The sequence below is a fragment of the Odocoileus virginianus genome, unplaced genomic scaffold (assembly GCF_023699985.2).
Source record: "Odocoileus virginianus isolate 20LAN1187 ecotype Illinois unplaced genomic scaffold, Ovbor_1.2 Unplaced_Contig_6, whole genome shotgun sequence".
In the NCBI taxonomy this organism is placed as follows: domain Eukaryota; kingdom Metazoa; phylum Chordata; class Mammalia; order Artiodactyla; family Cervidae; genus Odocoileus; species Odocoileus virginianus.
In genome coordinates, this window is record NW_027224323.1 from 2,993,154 (window position 1) to 3,010,696 (window position 17,543).

Here is a 17,543-nt window from a genome sequence, read left to right on the forward strand (position 1 = left end):
GCGGGGTTACGGCAGGGTTGGGGGGGGTGCTGCGTGATTTCATTTGCGTGATCCCTGAAAACCTGCGTAGGTCCAGACACACCTTGTATGCATAACCCAAACCCGGGCGCTGTGTCCTAAATAACCATCACTGCTCGTAAATTCAGGGAAGAAAGGCGAGACGGCAGCGGGGTTGGGGGGGGAAGCAACAGGCTTAAAAAATATATAAAAATAAAGGCAAGGCAACGTCAAATTTACACTCAACATAATTAAGATAGCACATATCTAGGAACTTTCAACCAAAGGGGGTGGGGGGGAGGAAATAAATAACATCCACATACACCTACTACCAGGGACCAAAGGCGTGCGCCCCTCTGGGACACGGGAGCTCTGCGTCCCGCGGGGCTGGCTTGGGGAAACCATCGCCTCTCAATAAATAGCGCGTTTTAATAGCTTTGCAACTTGAACATTTTTTTTCTACATTCCTCAACCGGTTTCTCGTTAAATATCAAATTTCAATAAAACATTTATAAATTGCATCGTGTTCACGTGTATTGAAAAGTCAGCGTATTCCTAAGCTAATTTTTAATAAATTAGGCACCAGTTTTTTTTTTCTTTTTTTAATGTCGAGCTTGTCCACGGATAACCCCTCCGCCAACCCAACCTCCCAAACTTGGGGGTGGGGGGGCAGGAAAAAAAAGAGCAAAGTGCCTCAAACGTATGTTTGTCATGGAAGTCAGCTTCTCTGTAAGCGACGCTGGGACTCAGGGCTTGGGGTACCCCCCCTTGAATTCGGGGAGCATTAACAGGGTTAAGTGAAACCCAGCGGTGCAAACGCTGGGCTGGTGGGGGTTACCAGCAGGGCGGGGGTGGCCGTGAGCTTTGACACCAGCTCCTTCCCATTTCAGAATCCAGATGGCCCCACAGGGAACAGACTTCAAGGCCAAGCATGCAAGTGCCTGCAATCAAGGGCAGCTGGTCAGGGGTCCCAGCTAGGATGGGAGCAAGGTGGGCGGTGGGCGGGGGGGGGGTGGTCCCTGGATCCCCCGGGATGTGTGAGGCTCTGAAGATCTGCTTCCCAGGTGGGGGACGCTAACCTCACCGCAAGCGCGACTCTGCGAAGGTTGGAAACACACGCATGGCCGCTTCCTTCTGTCTGCAGCCAGCCTGGACCGCAACCTCACCCAGCCTGCACTCGGCCTCGGCCACGGGGAACAAGTCACCCTGGAAAACACGACTGCAAAATGATCCCCGTGATCCCCTAGAGACGAGCCACTGCTGACATCTCTGCACTTCTCTGCCGAGCGAGCAAAACTTCTCCAAGGCAGACTCTTCATCACCTCAACTACGTGCGGTGAAAGTGAAAGTGTCAGTGGTTCTGTCACGTCCGACTCTTCATGGCCCCATGGACTGTAGCCCGCCAGGCTCCTCTGTCCATGGAAATTCTCCAGGCGAGAACACTGGAGTGGGTTGTCATGTCCTTCTCCAGGGGACCTTCCCGACCAAGGGATCGAACCACACTGCAGGCAGATCATTTACCGTCTGAGCCACGAGGCCAGCCCAACATCCGATGCTAAGACCCATCAATGCAACCCCATCCCCGCTGAGATAAAATTGCAAGTTTCCCAGCCTCACAACAGAAGGAAAAAAAAAAAGAGAGAGCAAATCTGTAAGTAAGACATGAAACCGCAACAACCCAGCTGGGAAGAACAGGTTTTTGCTAAACCTGGAGTCCCCATCGTGGAAGGCTTCTCCGACCAGGGTCTCAGGGAATGAAACCGGTTCCGTGGGCTGGGGCCCGTCCTGGAGAACACAGCCCCACGGCCCCTGGGCTCGACACTGCAGAGATCTGGTAGCCCGTTTGCACACACAGGCCCGCTTGCACGTGGGTTTCACAACCAAAAATCCCACATCCGGTCTGGTGCTGTTCGGAGGAAACCCGTCCACTTTGCTTTCTAGGTGATATTCCTCACTGGGTCTGCTCGCTGCGGAACTGGCCATGAAGGACTTTGAGAAGGGGGTCTTGTCTCTACTCAGAAAACATCGAGGACACCCAGGCTACGTCCAGCTCGATACATGTCCTGTCTCATGGCCGCTGGGAAGAGACCAGGACGGTCCCGGGGAGACCAGGACGCACCCAGAGCCCCCGCCTGCCCCAGCACGCCCTGCTGACTGCGGACAGACAGAAAGCAGAGACCAGACCTGGGCTGGAAGAACTGACCGCCACGGGGGCTCCTAGCTCGCTTCTGAGCTGGGATTTCTGGGAGACACAGGAGGCCAGGAGCCGCCGTCCACCCTGGGCGCCCTGAGCTGTCATCCGCCTCCACCCCTAGACTTTCTTCCTGCCCAGAGAGAGGCCAGGCCGGCTCCTCTCTCAGCACCCCGCCCCCTCACACAGCTCAGCCTCCGTTCAGTTACGGGGGGGCCCCCGTCCAAGAGGGGCGCACCCTGCTCACCCCATTTAAGCCAGACGCAAGGACGAGATGACGCCTCATCCGGCAGGCGTCCCAGCCTCCGAGCAGGCAGCTCTATTTTAAATCGTTTCTGCCAGACCAGACCTCACGTGTGGAGGGAGAGTCAACGTTTAACTACAACGGATGGATGGTAAACCTTCCAAAAAAAAACCTAATTGCACATTTCACCTCCAAGCTTTGCCTTCAATTCTAGGACGGATGAGGTTCATTTGAAAGCGTCAGTCGCTCAGGCATGTCCCACTCTCTGTCACCCGTGGACTGTAGCTCGCCAGGCTCCTCTGTCCATGGGATTCTCCAGGCAAGAATCCTGGAGTGGGTTGCTATGCCCTCCTCCAGGGGACCTTCTCAACTCGGGGACTGAAGCTGGGTCTCCTGCATTGCAGGCAGATTCTTTATGTCTAAGCCACTGCATTTTGTAAACAATGTAACTCAAAGTTTCAACTTACATGGGCTGTCTTGGTGGCTCAATTGGTAAAGAAATCACCTGCCTGCAGGAGACCCAGGTTCAATCCCCGGGTCAGGATGATCCCCTGGAGAAGGAAATGGCAACCCACTCCAGTATTCTTGCTGGAAAAATCCCATGGAGAGGACTTTTTTTTTTAAAAATTCACAACCTTTCAGACAGAGAGCTGCACATACAAGGCAAATTCCATAATGTCATGAATGCTGGGAGCAAAGCTTGCAAGTGATTTAAAAATACACAATTTTTTTTTTACCCCGTCTCTCTCTTCATCATCTCAGAGCTTTGTTGAAATTTCAAAATTAGAAGAAAAAAAAAACTATGTTGAAGGGGCCTTTTGATTAAAAGAGTTTCAGATGTTGTAAATGCATCTACATTTCAGGTCAGTGCAAAGGTAGAATGTATTCCCTTACACGGAAGGGGAAAAAAAAATAATTTTTTTTTCCTTTCAGAAATGTACCCAAATGAAGGGGTAAGGGAAAACAGCCGGCAAGACTAAAAAGCTGTTAAGCTGTTTTAGAATCAGAGTGGGCCAGCTGGGCTTTGGGGAACTAGGTAGCAAGTTCTGTCTGGGCACGCCTGGGTTGACTAAGGCAAACAAACAGACCAAAAAAAAAAAAAAAAGACAGAAATGCACATTTTCGAGGTAGACAAGCCCAGCAACCATGCATGGCCACCACCACGCTCCCCTCAACCCAATCTCACACAGCACTTGCAAAGCCCATCGCCTCTAACTCAACCTGGGAACCTCAACACTTTGGGTTTGGATACATCACGCGACTATGCCCCACGCCCCTGACCCGCTAAGACAGATAGCTGTCTGATGTTCACACAACGGGCAGAGAGGGGAAATCCATGGACAGGAGGGAAAAAAAGAAAGGCTAGACCTGGCTACCCCTAGAAAAGTGAAAGTGAGTCACACTGTCATCTTGGACTGTGTGTGACCCCATGGACTGTATGTAGACCGCCAGGCTCCCCTCCGTCCATGGGATTCTCCAGGCAAGAATACTGGAGTGGGCTGCCACGCCCTTCTCCAGGGGATCATCCCCACCCAGGGACCGAACCCGGATCTCCTGCACTGGTAGGCAGGTTCTTTACCAACTGAGCCACCAAGGAAGCCCCTTTTTAAAAAAAAAAAAAACTCTTAAAACTGCCTGCCTGGAGGCGGCTTCCCAGAAAACAGCTCGGCCCCTCCCCCGCCCTCACTTCCTGGCGCCCCCACCCCCCACCCCCACCCGGGTTCTCGTCTGAAGCCACACCCAGCTCACTCCCACCACCGGGGAAGCGCTCCCCTCCCACCCCGGGCATCCTGGCACTGGGCCCGCAGCAGGCAGAGGTGGCGGCGGGGGGCGCGGAGGTAATGCCCTTCAAAGTCCGGAGCTGACAGGGTCAAGAGTGGACAGCTTTCTTTTTTTTTTTAAATCTATCATATTTACAATATTGCACTTTCCTGCAGGTCACTGCATGTCACTAGCGTGGAGGCTTCACCAGTTATTACACCTTAAACCACCGTGCCCCTCTGTCCCGATTGCAAGTCCTTTCCGCATCTGGATTCTGCAGAACAGCCAGAGTGTCCATTCGAGGGGGAATTGAAAAGACTGGGGGGAAAGTTATCAAGTCGCCTGTTGTGCGGCCAAGGAATCCTGAATCTGGCGCGCCGGGCGGGGCCGAACGCGGGCAGGACGATGGGGGGAGGGGGGCGGTCAGGCCGCCGGCCCTCCCCGGAACCGTCCCAGCCTGACACCCTGAGGTCCCCGGTGACCAGCATCACCTTGGCCAGGCCGTGTCAAATGCGCTTCGTTATTGCTACCTTTCAGGCGAAGGGTAGGGGGACGGTGGGTGCGCGGGCCGGCCCAGGAGGGAGTCCCTGCTTCCGAATGCCCGAGTCCACACTGAAATCCACACTGGGGGTTGGGGCGGGGGGGTGGGCGTCCCGTAGCTCCTTCTCCGATGAAACTTTTCCGTCCGTGGCAGTGAATAAAACCGCGCGCATCCAAACGTTGGCATCTTCAGAGGAGACCACCCCAGATCTTTTTGTTTCCTAGACGGTGAGCTCTTGGAAAGGCGCGTGGCGGAGGCCGCATGCACAGGGTGGGGAGTGGCATCCGCAGGCGAGGACGCAGGGCAGCTCCACGTGGCCGAGGGTCGTCCCAGGACGCACGGACCGCCCGAAGAAGGGGCCGAGGTGGGGTGGTCCACCCGTCCCCTGCTCGCTCTTCCCGCCCCAGCGACGGTCTCCGCGAGGCCCAGGAGGCGCCCTGCGCTCCCCGACGTCCCCTCGCGGGGCGGGGAGCTCGCTGCGCCCCGGCCCCGGGGTGTCCGTGCTGCCCGTCGAGGCGGAGGGCGGGGGGCGGTGCGGGGAGCGGAGGGGTCGAGTGCAGATGCCGCGGACGGGTGGACGGGCGGACGCACGGGGCGGCGGGGCCCAGGGCGCGCGCGGGGCCGGCGGGCCGGCGGGTCAGAGCCCCAGGGCCTCCGCGTGCTTGCGCGCCTTCAGCCGCAGGTCGGCGATACTGGAGTTTTTGCTGTTGCTCTTCGCCGCGGCGGCCACGACGGCGGCGGCCGAGGCCGACTCCGCCAGCGAGGCGATGGGCAGCCCGAAGGGCGGCGGCGGGAACATCAGGTAGGGCGCGTGCGCCGCCAGATGCGGGTGGAGGTGCGGGTGCGCGTGCGCCACGCCTTCCAGCTGCAGCTGCGCCTGGACCTGGGATGGGAGACCGAGCGCAGTCAAGACTTGGGGGCGGGCTCTCCCGCACCGAGGACCCCCCAGACCAGGGGACCACCTCCCAGTGTCAGGATGAGGGTCACTGCGTGTTCTGGGGAGGGGGGCGCTTTCCTGCCCGGAGGACCCCTCCCCAGACCAGGGCACCACCCCTAACCAAGTGACCACCCACCAGGGACCACCCACCAGGGGACCACCACCTACCAGGAGACCACCACCCAACTGTCCTGTGGACACCCAGCGTCTGGATGGAGGTCATTTCCTGTTCTGAGGGATGCTTTCCTGCCCTGAGGACGCCCCCCAGACAAGGGGACGACCCCTAACCAAGGGACCACCCACCAGGGGACCACCCCCCAGACCAGGGGAGCACCACCCACTGTCCTCTGGACACCCGATTTCCGGATGGGGGTCATTGGCTTTTTTGGGGAGGGGGCTTTCCTGCCCCGAGGACACTTCCCCCCACTAGGGGACCACCACCCTCTATCTTGTGGACACCCTGTGTCTGGACGGGAGTCATTGCCTGTTCTTGGGGGGGGGCGCTTTCCCACCAGGAGGACCACCTCCCAGCCCAGGGGACACCCCCCCTCCACCAGGGGACCACCACCCACTCTTCTCTGGACACCTGATGTCTGGATGGGAGTCACTGGATGTTTTGGGGAGGGGGGGCTTTCCCACCCTGAGGAGCTGGGGGATCTGCACAGTTTCCCGGGCCCACCGCAGCTGACACCCCCTCCTCACCCGACTCTAGCTGATTGTCTGAGGTGCCCCTGGACTCAGGGTCCCACCTATAGCTCAGGCCTCCCCCACCCAAACACACACCCCCTTCCCACAGACCAGTATCAGAATCTTCCAAAGGAATGTTTACCGTCTGAGCCACGGCATTTTGTAAAAAAAAATGCCAAGCAAAGTTCCAACTTGTACGGGCTTCCCTGGTGGCTGGGATGCTAAAGAATGTGCCTGCAATACCGGAGACCCGGGCTCGGTCCCTGGGTCGCAAAGATTCCCTGGGCCGGGAAGATGCCCTGAAATAGGGGATGGCCACCCACTTCCATAAAGAGCAGAGCCAAGACTTCGAGCTGCCATGACCTCATTTCAGAAGGCCCGACGCTGACCCCACGCCTGGGCAGCTGCCCCTGTAATAGCCAGGGGCCGTTACAGGCCTGGGGCTGGGGGGGGGGCGGTGGGCCCCGGCCTGGAGGTTGGGGGCGGGGTCTGAGCGAGCAGGGGGCCGACCCCTCCCAGGCCCACAACCCGGAATCCCTACCTGCCTTCAGCCCCACGGGAGTTTCCGGCCGAAACCACGGTGTCACCCCTGGACGACCCTCTATAGTGAGACGGTCCTCCATGTTCTCACGCCTAGATGCCCCTCCCCCCGTCACCCCTGGACGACCCCCTGCCGTGTTACCCCAAGATGACCCTCCATGGCAAGACGCCCCCCCCCCCCAGTGTCACCCCTGGACGACCCTCCTTAGCGAGACGGCCTCCCACGCTGTCACGCCTAGACGACCCTGCAGCCAGGTCAGACCCACAGCCCTCTCGCCCCTCAGCGCCCAGGGGCGCAGAGACAACCCCCAGGCGTGTCCTGCTTGCTCCCAGGGCCAGAGGACCCCCGACGCCCGCTCCCGGGAGTGCACACTCCCACCCCCCACGCTGGGCCCGGCCCCCCAGCGTGCACGCCCCACCCACGCTGGGCCACCCCCCACCAGCGTGCACGCCCCCCACGCTGAGTCCCCGCCCCCCGACGGCCCCCCCACCATCGTGCACGCCCCCACCCCCACGCTGGGTCCCGCCCCCTCCCGCAGCAGCGGGGGGGGGGGGGGGGGCCGCTCTAGTCCAGCTCCCCCTGCAGATCCGGCTACGCGGCTCCCGCCACCCACCCGAGGCTGCTCCAGGCCAGGGGCGGTGGCGCGGCCCGTGGGACACCTGGACTCCGAAGGTCTCTGTCCTCCGACCTCTCGGCTGCCCCCCTCCTTGCACAGGACCGCCTGCGCTGCTGGGAGCTGGGCGAACTCCCCCCTCCGCGCCCCCCCAACTCTGAGGTGCAGGGGGCAAGGACCACTGCCCCCCCCCCCCCCCCCCACTCTGAGATGCAGAGAGGCCGGGCTGGCTGCAGGAAAAGGTCCTCGAACACCTGCTCCGTCCCCGGCGCTTCCGGGGTGGGTAGCATTTTCCCCTCTGACTTTCCTTAAAAAAGAAAACCAATTGTGTCTGGCTTTCTGTCCTTGTCGTCCCCCAAAGGGAACTCTCGGGAGTTTTATAGCGTGGTGTTAATATGCACCAACGGGTTTACAGGGCTTCACTGGTGGCTCAGTGGTAAAGGATCCGCCTGCAATGCAGGAGACCCGGGTTCGATTCCTGGCGGGGGAAGATCCCCTGGAGGAGGGCATGGCAACCCACTCCCCAGTGTTCTTGCCTGGGAAATCCCACAGACAGAGGACCCTGGCGTGCTGCAGTCCGTAGAACTGCAAAGGGTCGGACAGGACCGTGTAACCACGCACACGGCGCAGCACAATGGGTTCACAGCACAAAAAGTGGCTCCTCTTTCTTCCCCCGGGGCGGGTTAGAGGCGGCGGCGGCGCCCCTGGGGGAGAAGTAAAGACGAAACCGACCTACCTGTTGGAAAGGCATCCTCAGTGCGCCCATGTTCACGTAGGGGGCCACCCTGCAGGCGTCCAAGTGGCTGGCCGTGCCCAGGATCACGCCTGCGAGCGAGCACGAGAGAAGTGAGTCCTCCGCGCCCGCGGCCTCCCCGCCGCCCCCGCCTCCGTCCTCCGCCCTGCCGCCGCCCCCCTCCCCCGCACCCACCTTTGTGCATCTGGTTCTCCTGCTTGCGGCATTTGGCTCTCCGGTTCTGGAACCAAACCTGGGGGCGGGGCGGACACACGTGCACCCCCGTCGTGAGCGCAGGCAAAGCCTGCTTTCCAGAGGATGCCGGGGGCTGTGCAAGGCGCCTGGGGTTCCTGCCCCCACCCCCAAAGCTGCCTGTGGGCCCCCTCAAGGCCTTCCTCCGCTGCCCCCGTCTCCCCAGACCCAGCGCAACGGGGCACCTGCGGCTGCCAAGTGTCCTCAGCTAAGTGGGGCTAGAGAGTTAGCATCCATGAACGGAAAGCGGGCAGGTGCGTCCTCCGCTGTGCTGAGTCGCTCAGTCCTGTCTGACTCTGTGACCCTGTGGACTGCAGCCCGCCAGGCTCCTCTGTCTGCGGGATTCTCCAGGCAAGGATACTGGAGTTGGGGTTGCCATGCCCTCCTCCAGCGGATCTTCCCCACCCAGGGATCGAACCCGGGGCTCCTGCATTGGCAGGCGGGTTCTTTACCACCTGCGTCACCAGGGAAGCCCAAGAGGGTCCTCGGGTGGCCGTGGAGAACCTCCTGTCATTTCGTGTGGGCAGCCCCCACTCCAGCCAGTCAGCCCACTGGTCCACCTTGACCTTCCACCCCGACTTTCCACCTCCTCCTGACCAGCCTCCTCCCTAATCAAGCTCTGGGGTCCAGGAACTTCCGCGTCCTCCAAGGCACCCTCCCCCTCCTTGGAAGCCTGGAGGGTCCCAGCTACACATCCCAGAGTCATGACCATCCTTGATTCCCAAAGACTGGGTGCACACACGCCCCTCCCACAAAATGCAGGCCCCGGACTTCAGGTGCAAGAAATGTTAACTGGAGGGGCTCCTAATCTCTTGCAAGGGTGTTGAGACCCTTCCCAGGCCAGCGAGCATCACAGGCCTGACAAGACTGGGGTGTAAAGCCCCACGCCACCCCTATGCCCTGTCCAGCCCTCGCCCGCACCGACTGTCCCCCTCCCTGCAAACAGCCCCATGCAGAAGGCATCCAGGCCTTTCCCTCCGTCTAGGTTCCTCAGCACTTGTTTTCCTTCCTGACTTTCTCCCAGACTCCCCTCCAGCGTCCCTCACCCTGCCCCCTCTGGGGTGCTCCAGGATCTCCCACGATGACTGGGCCATGCCCCACCTCTGGGGGGAACTTGGGTTTCCTGTGACAGGGCCTGGGGCCACTCCTGTCTCCCACCCTGCCCAGGAACACCTCAGCTCCCATGGAGGCTGCAAATAGCCTGGACTGCAGGACACCTGAACTTCTCCCTCGCAGCCTCTTAAGGGCCCGTTTTCCATCCTCTAGGACGAGCCTGTCCTAACAGAACTGACCCCCCCCCCCCCAAGCCTGGGAAAACTCACCCCACCACACTGCAGGGAGCCTGGCAAATTTGGATGCCCCGCTGCTCCAAAAAGAATTTTCCAAAAATGTGCGCCCTCTCAAGACGTGGAGATTCCCAAATCCAGATTGCATTTCCAAAGCCTGCACTCCGATTCCTTCCCCACCCGCGAACCGCCCCGAATCTCCGCCGCCTTGCACTCAGCTTGGGACTGGACCTCTCTCTGTTTCCGACCCTTCCTGGACACTGCCGTCTCCTTGAGGTCCGGAACCCAGCCATCTTCAGGAAAGGATGTGAAAATTCGGAGCCAGACACGAGACTTCTGAACCACCCCCACCACCACCACCAAGGGCATTTTTTCCCCGAAAACAGAATCCTATTTAAACCTAAGAAAGAAAACTCACTTTCCCTTCAGCACGGGGAAAGAAGAAGAAGAAAAAAAATAAGATTACTGGAGAATAAAAGTGATGAATTAGCCACTGCGTTCGGCGGTAATAAATCAGTCTTGGGGTGATTCACGATCAATTCCAATTAGTCCTGAATATGCTAAGTAAAGCACACAACAGTGGTTTAGACAGTTATTTCTTCATTAAGGATCACTGGCTGATTTCTCTCACAAATGCTGTAATCTGATTTCCTTTTGATTTCCATTACAGACAGTGAATAATGACATTTAATTTAGCTCTGCGCCATAAACCCAAAGATATTTGTCGTAATTAAATTACCGCCCGCGCCTCACCGTGGTCTCATAACTTTCGATTATAACCCTGACAGCTGGGTGATATGAGTTTTCCAGTACAACACTAAAAATAAAAGGTTAATAAGGACCAGCTTCCAAAGGGTCTTCAATTTATTTACAGCAAATTTCCACTCTAAATTGAAACACTATCCTCTAACAACAGAGGACAGCCTGTACGGAAAAGGATTACCCAACAGTTCAGACTCAGGATTAAAATATAGTGCATTTTCGGCCCTTCCTTTTTGAGTCCACCTTCCCCCTTGGCTTGGCACAGCAGGGTCCGAGTTTTAACTAATTGGTTTTTATGACCACTTTCTGCCTTCTCTTTATTACACGATGCTTTTCCCCGTGGCCAAGTGGAAATTATTTCTTTTCTTCTATTCCCATGTTTATTTTTATTATTATTTACAATCGTTAAATTTTAATCCAACTCCGGATCAATAGGCCTGCGCGCCTCACTTTTCCCGTTTTCCCACCTCCCGCCCCCCCCAACCTTTTTTTTATTTTTCTTTTTTTTTCGGGCTTTTCTCAAGATCTGTAGCCGCCCAAGAAGCAATTTTCTGCCAACTCGGTCTCTCCTGCGAAGGTGCTATTCAGTAATAGACTACTGAAAGAAATAGTGCGGAATTAAATTACAAGTAATTTATTTTTATAGAAACAGTACATCAAGGCCTGGGAGATATTACAGATCCCGGGCAGAAAGGCTCTGAAATGACATAAAAGTTGATGTCCCCTTCAGCAAAAGTTTAATCTTTTCATTAATTTATATAGGGCAGCCCCATCCATCTTCACGGAGAAAGGTGGCCAGGAGTACCCCCCTCACCGCCGCGCGCCCCTCCTCGCCTCGGCCACAGACGCCGGGACAAATTGGCTCGGGGACGCAGTCCCCCCCAGCCAGCCCGCCCGCGGTCCCAGGGATGCGGGCAGCATCACCGCGTCAGGACACGGAGAAACCTGGACACGCTGGGGGGGCTGCGGCATCTCCGCCCAAGCAATCCCAGTTACCGCGGCGGCAGAGAGGAAAAGGGATGGAGATAGAATGCAAACACCTTCCTCCTCCCCCGCCCCCCGCCCCGCTCCCCAAATGAAAGCTTTTGTAAAACACAGTCTCTGAAACCCTCCCGTGTTTTCGTTTCATGCGTACAATCTCAGCCCAGTCGCGTTTAAAGACGTTGATGCTACAGCAACGGGAAAGCCGTTCTTTCAAAGCCCCGGCTGTCCTCGGCCCCTCCCCCCGCTGGCTGCATTAATTCCATTTATTTAAATAACCAGTCCCCGGAGCCCAGGGACCGTGACCCTCCTTTCCTCCTCTCGGGCTCTGGTGTCCTGCCCGGGACCGTCAGCGCCGCCGGAAAAGCCCAGCACGACGGGCAGGCCCGACCTTCGGCAGCGCCTGCAGAGGGGAGCGGTCTGCCCGGGGGCCTCTACCACCCTCCCCCGTCCACAAACTCGTCCGCTTCACTTCCGCGTGTACAGCAACCCCGAGGTTAAAAAAAAAAAAAAAAGCAGAAACAAACAGCGAAACCATCCGGGAGCGCCCCCTCCCCCGCGCACGTGCGCAGGAGCACCCCCCGCCCCCAGCAGCCGCTGGCTCGCCAGATGGGGACACCACCAATTCCAAGCGCCCGCGTCGCCGCCCCTGCGCGCCCCCTCCCCGGTCCCCGCCCGGCGCTCCGGCTAATCCGGCCCCGCGCGGGCAGGAGCCTCAGTCACCGAGAGGCGGAGGGCGAGGCTGCCAGGCCGGGCGCGCGCGAGGCCTCGGGGAAGCCTCCGAACGCCCACCCCAGCCCCGGGGTGCCGCGCGCTCCTGGAAAGGCGCCGGCAGCCCCGGGCCGAGAGGGCGCGCTCCGGGGGCCGGGGTCTCACCTGCACGCGCGCCTCGGAGAGCCCGAGGCGCTGGCTGAGCTCCTCGCGCATGAAGGCGTCGGGGTAGTGCGTCTCGTCGAAGAGCCGCTCCAGCTCGTTGAGCTGCTCCAGCGTGAAGTTGGTGCGGCTGCGCCGCTGCTTCAGCTTCGTCTGCCCGTCCTCGTCCTCCGACTTCACGTCGTCGCGCTTGTCCTTGCAGTCGTAGAGACCTACGAGCGGGCCGAGGGCACAGCGCTGAGGCCCCCCGCGCGCCCCGGCCCGAGATCCCCAGCCCGAGACCCCCGGGTCCCCCGCAGAGACCCTCCTCCGGCTCCCGCCGGTCCCGCGCGCTGGGAACACCGGCCCCGCGCGCCGCGAACAGGCCGCGCGCCGGGAAGCTTCGGCTCGACGTGGCCGAACGCTGGGTGGGCCCACGGGGCGCAGGGCCTCGGCGGACAACGCGCCCTGACGCAAAGCTGCGTGGAGCAGATAAAGCAAACTCGCAGGCAAGACGCGCTCTTTTGTATCTGACTCCGAACCCCGGCCTGGCTGGTGTATTCTGGCCTGATCTCCGAATACTTTCCTCAATTATCCACTTCGCCTCTGTTGACATACTGACAGAACCTAACACACACACCCTTCCTCTCTTTTTTTGGAAAGGGAATGGGGTGTTATTATTAAGTTAAAACACACATAGGCAGACTCGCTCAAGTACGGGGCCCCTGGCGGCGGCTCCCGCAAACAGCGCAGGGAGAGCCCAGCCTGGCTGGGGCTCCAGGCCCGGGAGAACCCTTGTCCCCCACCGACCCCGGCAGGACAAGGGGCTGCTCCAGCCGGGCCAGAGCCTCCTTCAGGTCGCCACAGAGTGGGGCGATGGGCAGACGTCGTCTCCCTCCGATCAAGAAAGCAAAGAAAAAAGAGAAGTGTTAGTCGCTCAGTCGTGTCTGACTTTGCGACCCCATGGACTGTAGCCGCCAGGCTCCTCTTGTCCATGGGATTCTCCAGGCAGGAATACTGGAGTGGGTTGCCATGCCCTCCTCCAGGGCATCTTCCCCACCCAGGGATCACACCGCGGTCTCCAGCAGTGAAGGTGGATTCTTAAATGTCAGCCACCAGGGAAGCCCTCCCAAGAAGGCCAAGCCGTATCTTAAGGGACGCAGGAAGGCGTCTAGGGGTGCCCCCAAGAGCACAGTTTCGACTTCCTGTTTTGCCCTTCGATCTCTCGGACGCATTCTCACGCCCCAGCAGGACGCCAGGAGTGCAAACTCTCTTCGGTCCAAAAATTACAGGAGCATCCGTATTTGCTGGGGGAGGGGGCAGTAAGGTCAGGATCAACCAGACTCTAACCCAGACACCTCTCCTTTCCACGTCCAGGAAATGCAGGCCCACACCAAACTCAGGGATTGAAAATAAAAGTTGGTTCCCCAGTCTCGGAGTTGGTGGAAGCCAAAACCCCTGATGTTGGGAAAGACTGAAGGCAGGAGAGAAGGGGACGACAGAGGCTGAGATGGTCGGATGGCATCACCGACTCAATGGACATGTTTGAGTAAGCTCCGGAGATGGCGATGGACAGGGAGGCCTGGCGTGCTGCGGTCCATGGGGTTGTAAAGAGTGAACAACAACATTTTAGCGGCCTGTGTGCTTTCTCCTCTGATCATAGGGGCTACGGGGGGTACAGGCAGAAAGGTCTCCCAACGCCCTCATTAGATGTCCCCTCTGGGCCAAGGAGAAGACAGTGGCCTCCCGTAAAGTCTCTCCAAAGAGTCTGGGCTCCCACGACTTCTGAAGAGAGTCCACAAGCGCGCTGCAGAAGCCGTGAGCCTGGAAACTTGCAAAGGGGGAAAGGCTCAAATTCTCCCTGGGGCCAGGGGAGAAATCAGTGAAGCCAGCCTGTCCCCCAGCGGGGGTTCCGAAGATGCTCACTAGCACTGAGGTCCTGAAACGTCTCTCCTCAAGGCTCCTGGGCACCCAAGGCCCTCTCACCTCCTGAGATGGATGCCTTGCCAAGGATGCCCTGCTCCTCCACCACCGGGGGAAAAAATCCCTTTCCCAGCAGCAGCCCCACCTTGACTTCGTCATGCACTTGTCTTAAGCCTGAACCCCAGGGACTTGACCCTAGAATGAGAGGCTGGCCTTGAAAGGCAGCCCTGCAGAGGCAGCCTTCCGCAGGGCAGGCTCTGCAGAAACCACAGGCCCAGCGGTTACACGCGATCCGGGCGCCCAGCATCTCCGTGTCTCTCCAGACCCCAGTGCCTCCCACCTCTCCATCCTGCCAGTTCGGCCGGGGGGCTCGGCCTTTCTGGGGGGTCAGGGTGGTGTGCAGAGCCAGACAAGAGAGGAGCCACTGCCATGTTTCTCGCTTCCACTTTTTACAGCCCTTTCTCTTCCTGTCTATTTAAAACAGAATATAAAAAGGCCTCGGTAGTGCTCTGCCCTCTCTCCAGGTGCCAACTGCCAGGGTTCTGCTGTCCTGACTGTCCAGGGGTGAGAGGAGGCCGGCAGTGGGGGAATTCAGCCTTTAAGGAGGATGGGGGAAGCCTTGAAGGGGCCCAGGAGGTCAGGCGCCAGGCACTGTAAATTAAAAGTAGGCCTTGACCGGGGCTCCGGCCGGCAGACAGTCACGTCTCCATCAAAGCACACCGTCTTTGTGGGAATTACACGGCCAGGTGCGCGAGGCCTCGCCAGAGGGTGAGCCCCAGAGGTAAGATGATCCCGAACCCAGGCTGGGGGACTCTCAGGGGTCCGGGGCTTATCCTAACTAAGCCTCCGCCAGCCTTCTGCCTCCGCGAAGGTCAAGGTTTCCAAAGGCCAGCCTTGAAGCCCTCCTGCCGGGACTCCCCCAGCGAGGTGTGGGGCCCACGGCCTTCCAGGGGTCGCTAATGCCGACCCCTCTCAACACTGCAAGAGGAAGACACGGGGACCCACGCCCCATATGGCAAGCTTCTGTTTCTCCTCGCTTTGTCATGAGAAATATAGACCTTAGAACGCTTTCAAACGCTCCCCGCTGAGAAATCCAGCCAGTTTTATTCCTCTGATTTATAGCTGCCGGCTGCCCTGTTTGCAGGGAAATCCGCCCCCGGTGGGGACCGTCTCGGCCCCGCGGAGAGAACCCTTGTAAACAAGCCTCCCCTCCCAGCCGACGACAGCGCCAAAACGCTTCGGAGATTTCAGCAAAAGCCGCAGGATGAGGGTCCTGCAGGAGGGCCCGCTGCGCCCTGCCGGCTGGGGTCTGGGCCGCCGCGCCCGCGCGCGCAAGGGGTTCCCGAGCCTCCCCGGGCCCTCCTGCCCCGCGCAGACCCTGACCACTGCGGACACAGGGCTGGTCTTAATTTCACGGGCCCCGCGGCAGCCAACATCAAGGGGAAGTTCTCCCGAAGAGGGCCCGGGGCGGAGAGGCGAGGGAGGGGGCCGACGCCTGCCGGCCGGCGCTTTCCCCCACGCGACCCATTTCTAGCGGGGGAAGCGGGCAGGCGAAGGGCGCCTGGAAAGAGCTCCGGGGCTCGTCCCGGGGCGCACACACAGCCCGGCGGGCACACGGGCGCGCAGCCGCCAGCCTTACCCTCGCCCAAACACCCGGCTCGCTCTCCATGCGGGGAAAGGGCCTGCCGCTGGCAACCAATGCCAACGCCTCCCACCCCCCGCGGGGAAGCGATGCGCGCGGGCTCAGCGCCGCCGCCCGCCCTCGGATCCAGCGCCTCCATCCGCCCCTGCCTCCTCGGTTCTCCGGCCGCTTTCTTTCTTACGAAAAAGCCTGGCGACGGGTGGCGGCCGGGCCCTTCTGCGTTCGAGCCGTGGCTGTCAATGTTCAGCGTTTTGGGGGCGAAACGGAGGGCCCACCGCGGCGCCGAGCGAGACGCCGGGCGGCCGGGCTCGGTGGCCACGGGAAGCGCCGTGCCCGGGAGGGGCCCGGATCCTGCGTCCGGCCCGGCTTACCTTCCGCCGCCCTCCCCGAACCGAACTCTTTGAGTTTGTCCTTGTCGGTGTCCACGTGGTCCTTAAAGAGATGCAGCGGGCAGGGGCCGCCGGCCTCCGCTATGTCCTGGAGGTTGGACTCCGAGACCCCCAGCTCCCGCGAGCGCGCCAGTCCGCTCTCCAAAACTTCCCTGTACGTGATGGACTCTTTCTTGCCGCCGCCGCCGCCGCTGCCGCCGCCGCTGCCGTCTTTGCTTTTCTGGTCAAAAGATTTGGATACAAAAGCCGTGAGTTCTTCCATGGCTGCCTGGGGGTGTGGGGGTGGGAACGGAGGGGGGGCCGCGGGGGTCCGCGGGGCTGGCGAGGAGCCGGGCTGTGGTCCGCACGCCTCCCGCGCGCGGAGAGGACCGTCCGTGTGAAGGCAGGTCCCTCCTGCTGTTATTTATGCCTTTCAATTTGAGATCTCACTATTTATACGCGGCTACCTCTGCGCCCAACCCCCAACGCTCTCTGTCGGCTGCAATTACAGCTCGCGGCTCCGCGGCGGGCGCACGCGGAGGCGCTATCTCTCCCCCACCTCCAGTCCGGCAATTGGTTTTCTTTTGATTTCATCACTGTTTGGCGTCTGTGGCACCTTGGTGTGGAGCGGTAAAGATCAAGTTTTTGAAGGGAGAGAGAGAGAGAGAGACGGATGTGGAGAGAGAGAGAGGGAGCGCGCGCGCGCGCAGGGGCGCAAAGCGCCAGCGCCGCGAACAGGTATCCGCGTTCTCTCCATGGCCGGCGGAAAGGAAACTCAGGAGGAGTTTAGGGATGGCGAGGACGTCCTCGGCGGCCCGGCACCGGGAAGAGCGCCGCAGCCTCGCTCCTCGAATCTGTTCCCCGCGGGATGCGGCGTCTGGGCGTGGCCGCACGGAGACGCCACTGAGGGGACCCCGGGGCGGCGGCGTTGATGAGCCATCCCACGGGAAGAGTTGACCCCCAACTTGGCGATGCGCTTGGGCACGGCGTGGCTGGGCCCGCCGGAGCGAGTGTGCGCGCGCGCGCGCGGCCTGATCCGGGGAACAGTTGGAGAATCCCGAAAGCGCGGGGAAGGGCGAACGTAGGTGCCCGAGTCTCCGCGGCGGCGGCGGCGGCGGCGGCTGGGCAGAGCGGCTCGGAGACCTCGGAGGGGCCGGAGTCACGGACCCTGCGGCCCTCGGCTGCCCCGGGCGCGCGAGTCCAGACGCGGAGAAGCCGGCGGCTCCCTCGCT

The 17,543-nt window shown here is 60.2% G+C and overlaps 1 protein-coding gene across 1 annotated transcript; it reads right to left on the bottom strand.

The window, feature by feature from the left end:
• Positions 1-4,159: 4,159 nt before the first annotated feature.
• SHOX (SHOX homeobox) lies at positions 4,160-17,088 on the bottom strand. Its single transcript, XM_070463759.1, has 5 exons — positions 16,315-17,088; positions 12,403-12,611; positions 8,441-8,498; positions 8,249-8,337; positions 4,160-5,617 (listed from the first exon to the last, which is right to left on the bottom strand). The coding sequence occupies exons 1-5, from the start codon at positions 16,592-16,594 to the stop codon at positions 5,372-5,374; spliced, it is 882 nt and encodes a 293-aa protein (XP_070319860.1). The 5' UTR covers positions 16,595-17,088; the 3' UTR covers positions 4,160-5,371.
• Positions 17,089-17,543: the final 455 nt, after the last annotated feature.

Bases quoted from the DNA above. Each gene is read 5' to 3' on its own strand.
- SHOX (XM_070463759.1), bottom strand. From the start codon at position 16,594: ATGGAAGAACTCACGGCTTTTGTATCCAAATCTTTTGACCAGAAAAGC. The intron at 8,338-8,440 runs GTGGGTGCGGGG...GCTCGCTCGCAG, and splicing joins GGAGAACCAGATGCACAAAG to GCGTGATCCTGGGCACGGCC. The intron at 5,618-8,248 runs GTAGGTCGGTTT...CTCCCATCCCAG, and splicing joins TGAGGATGCCTTTCCAACAG to GTCCAGGCGCAGCTGCAGCT.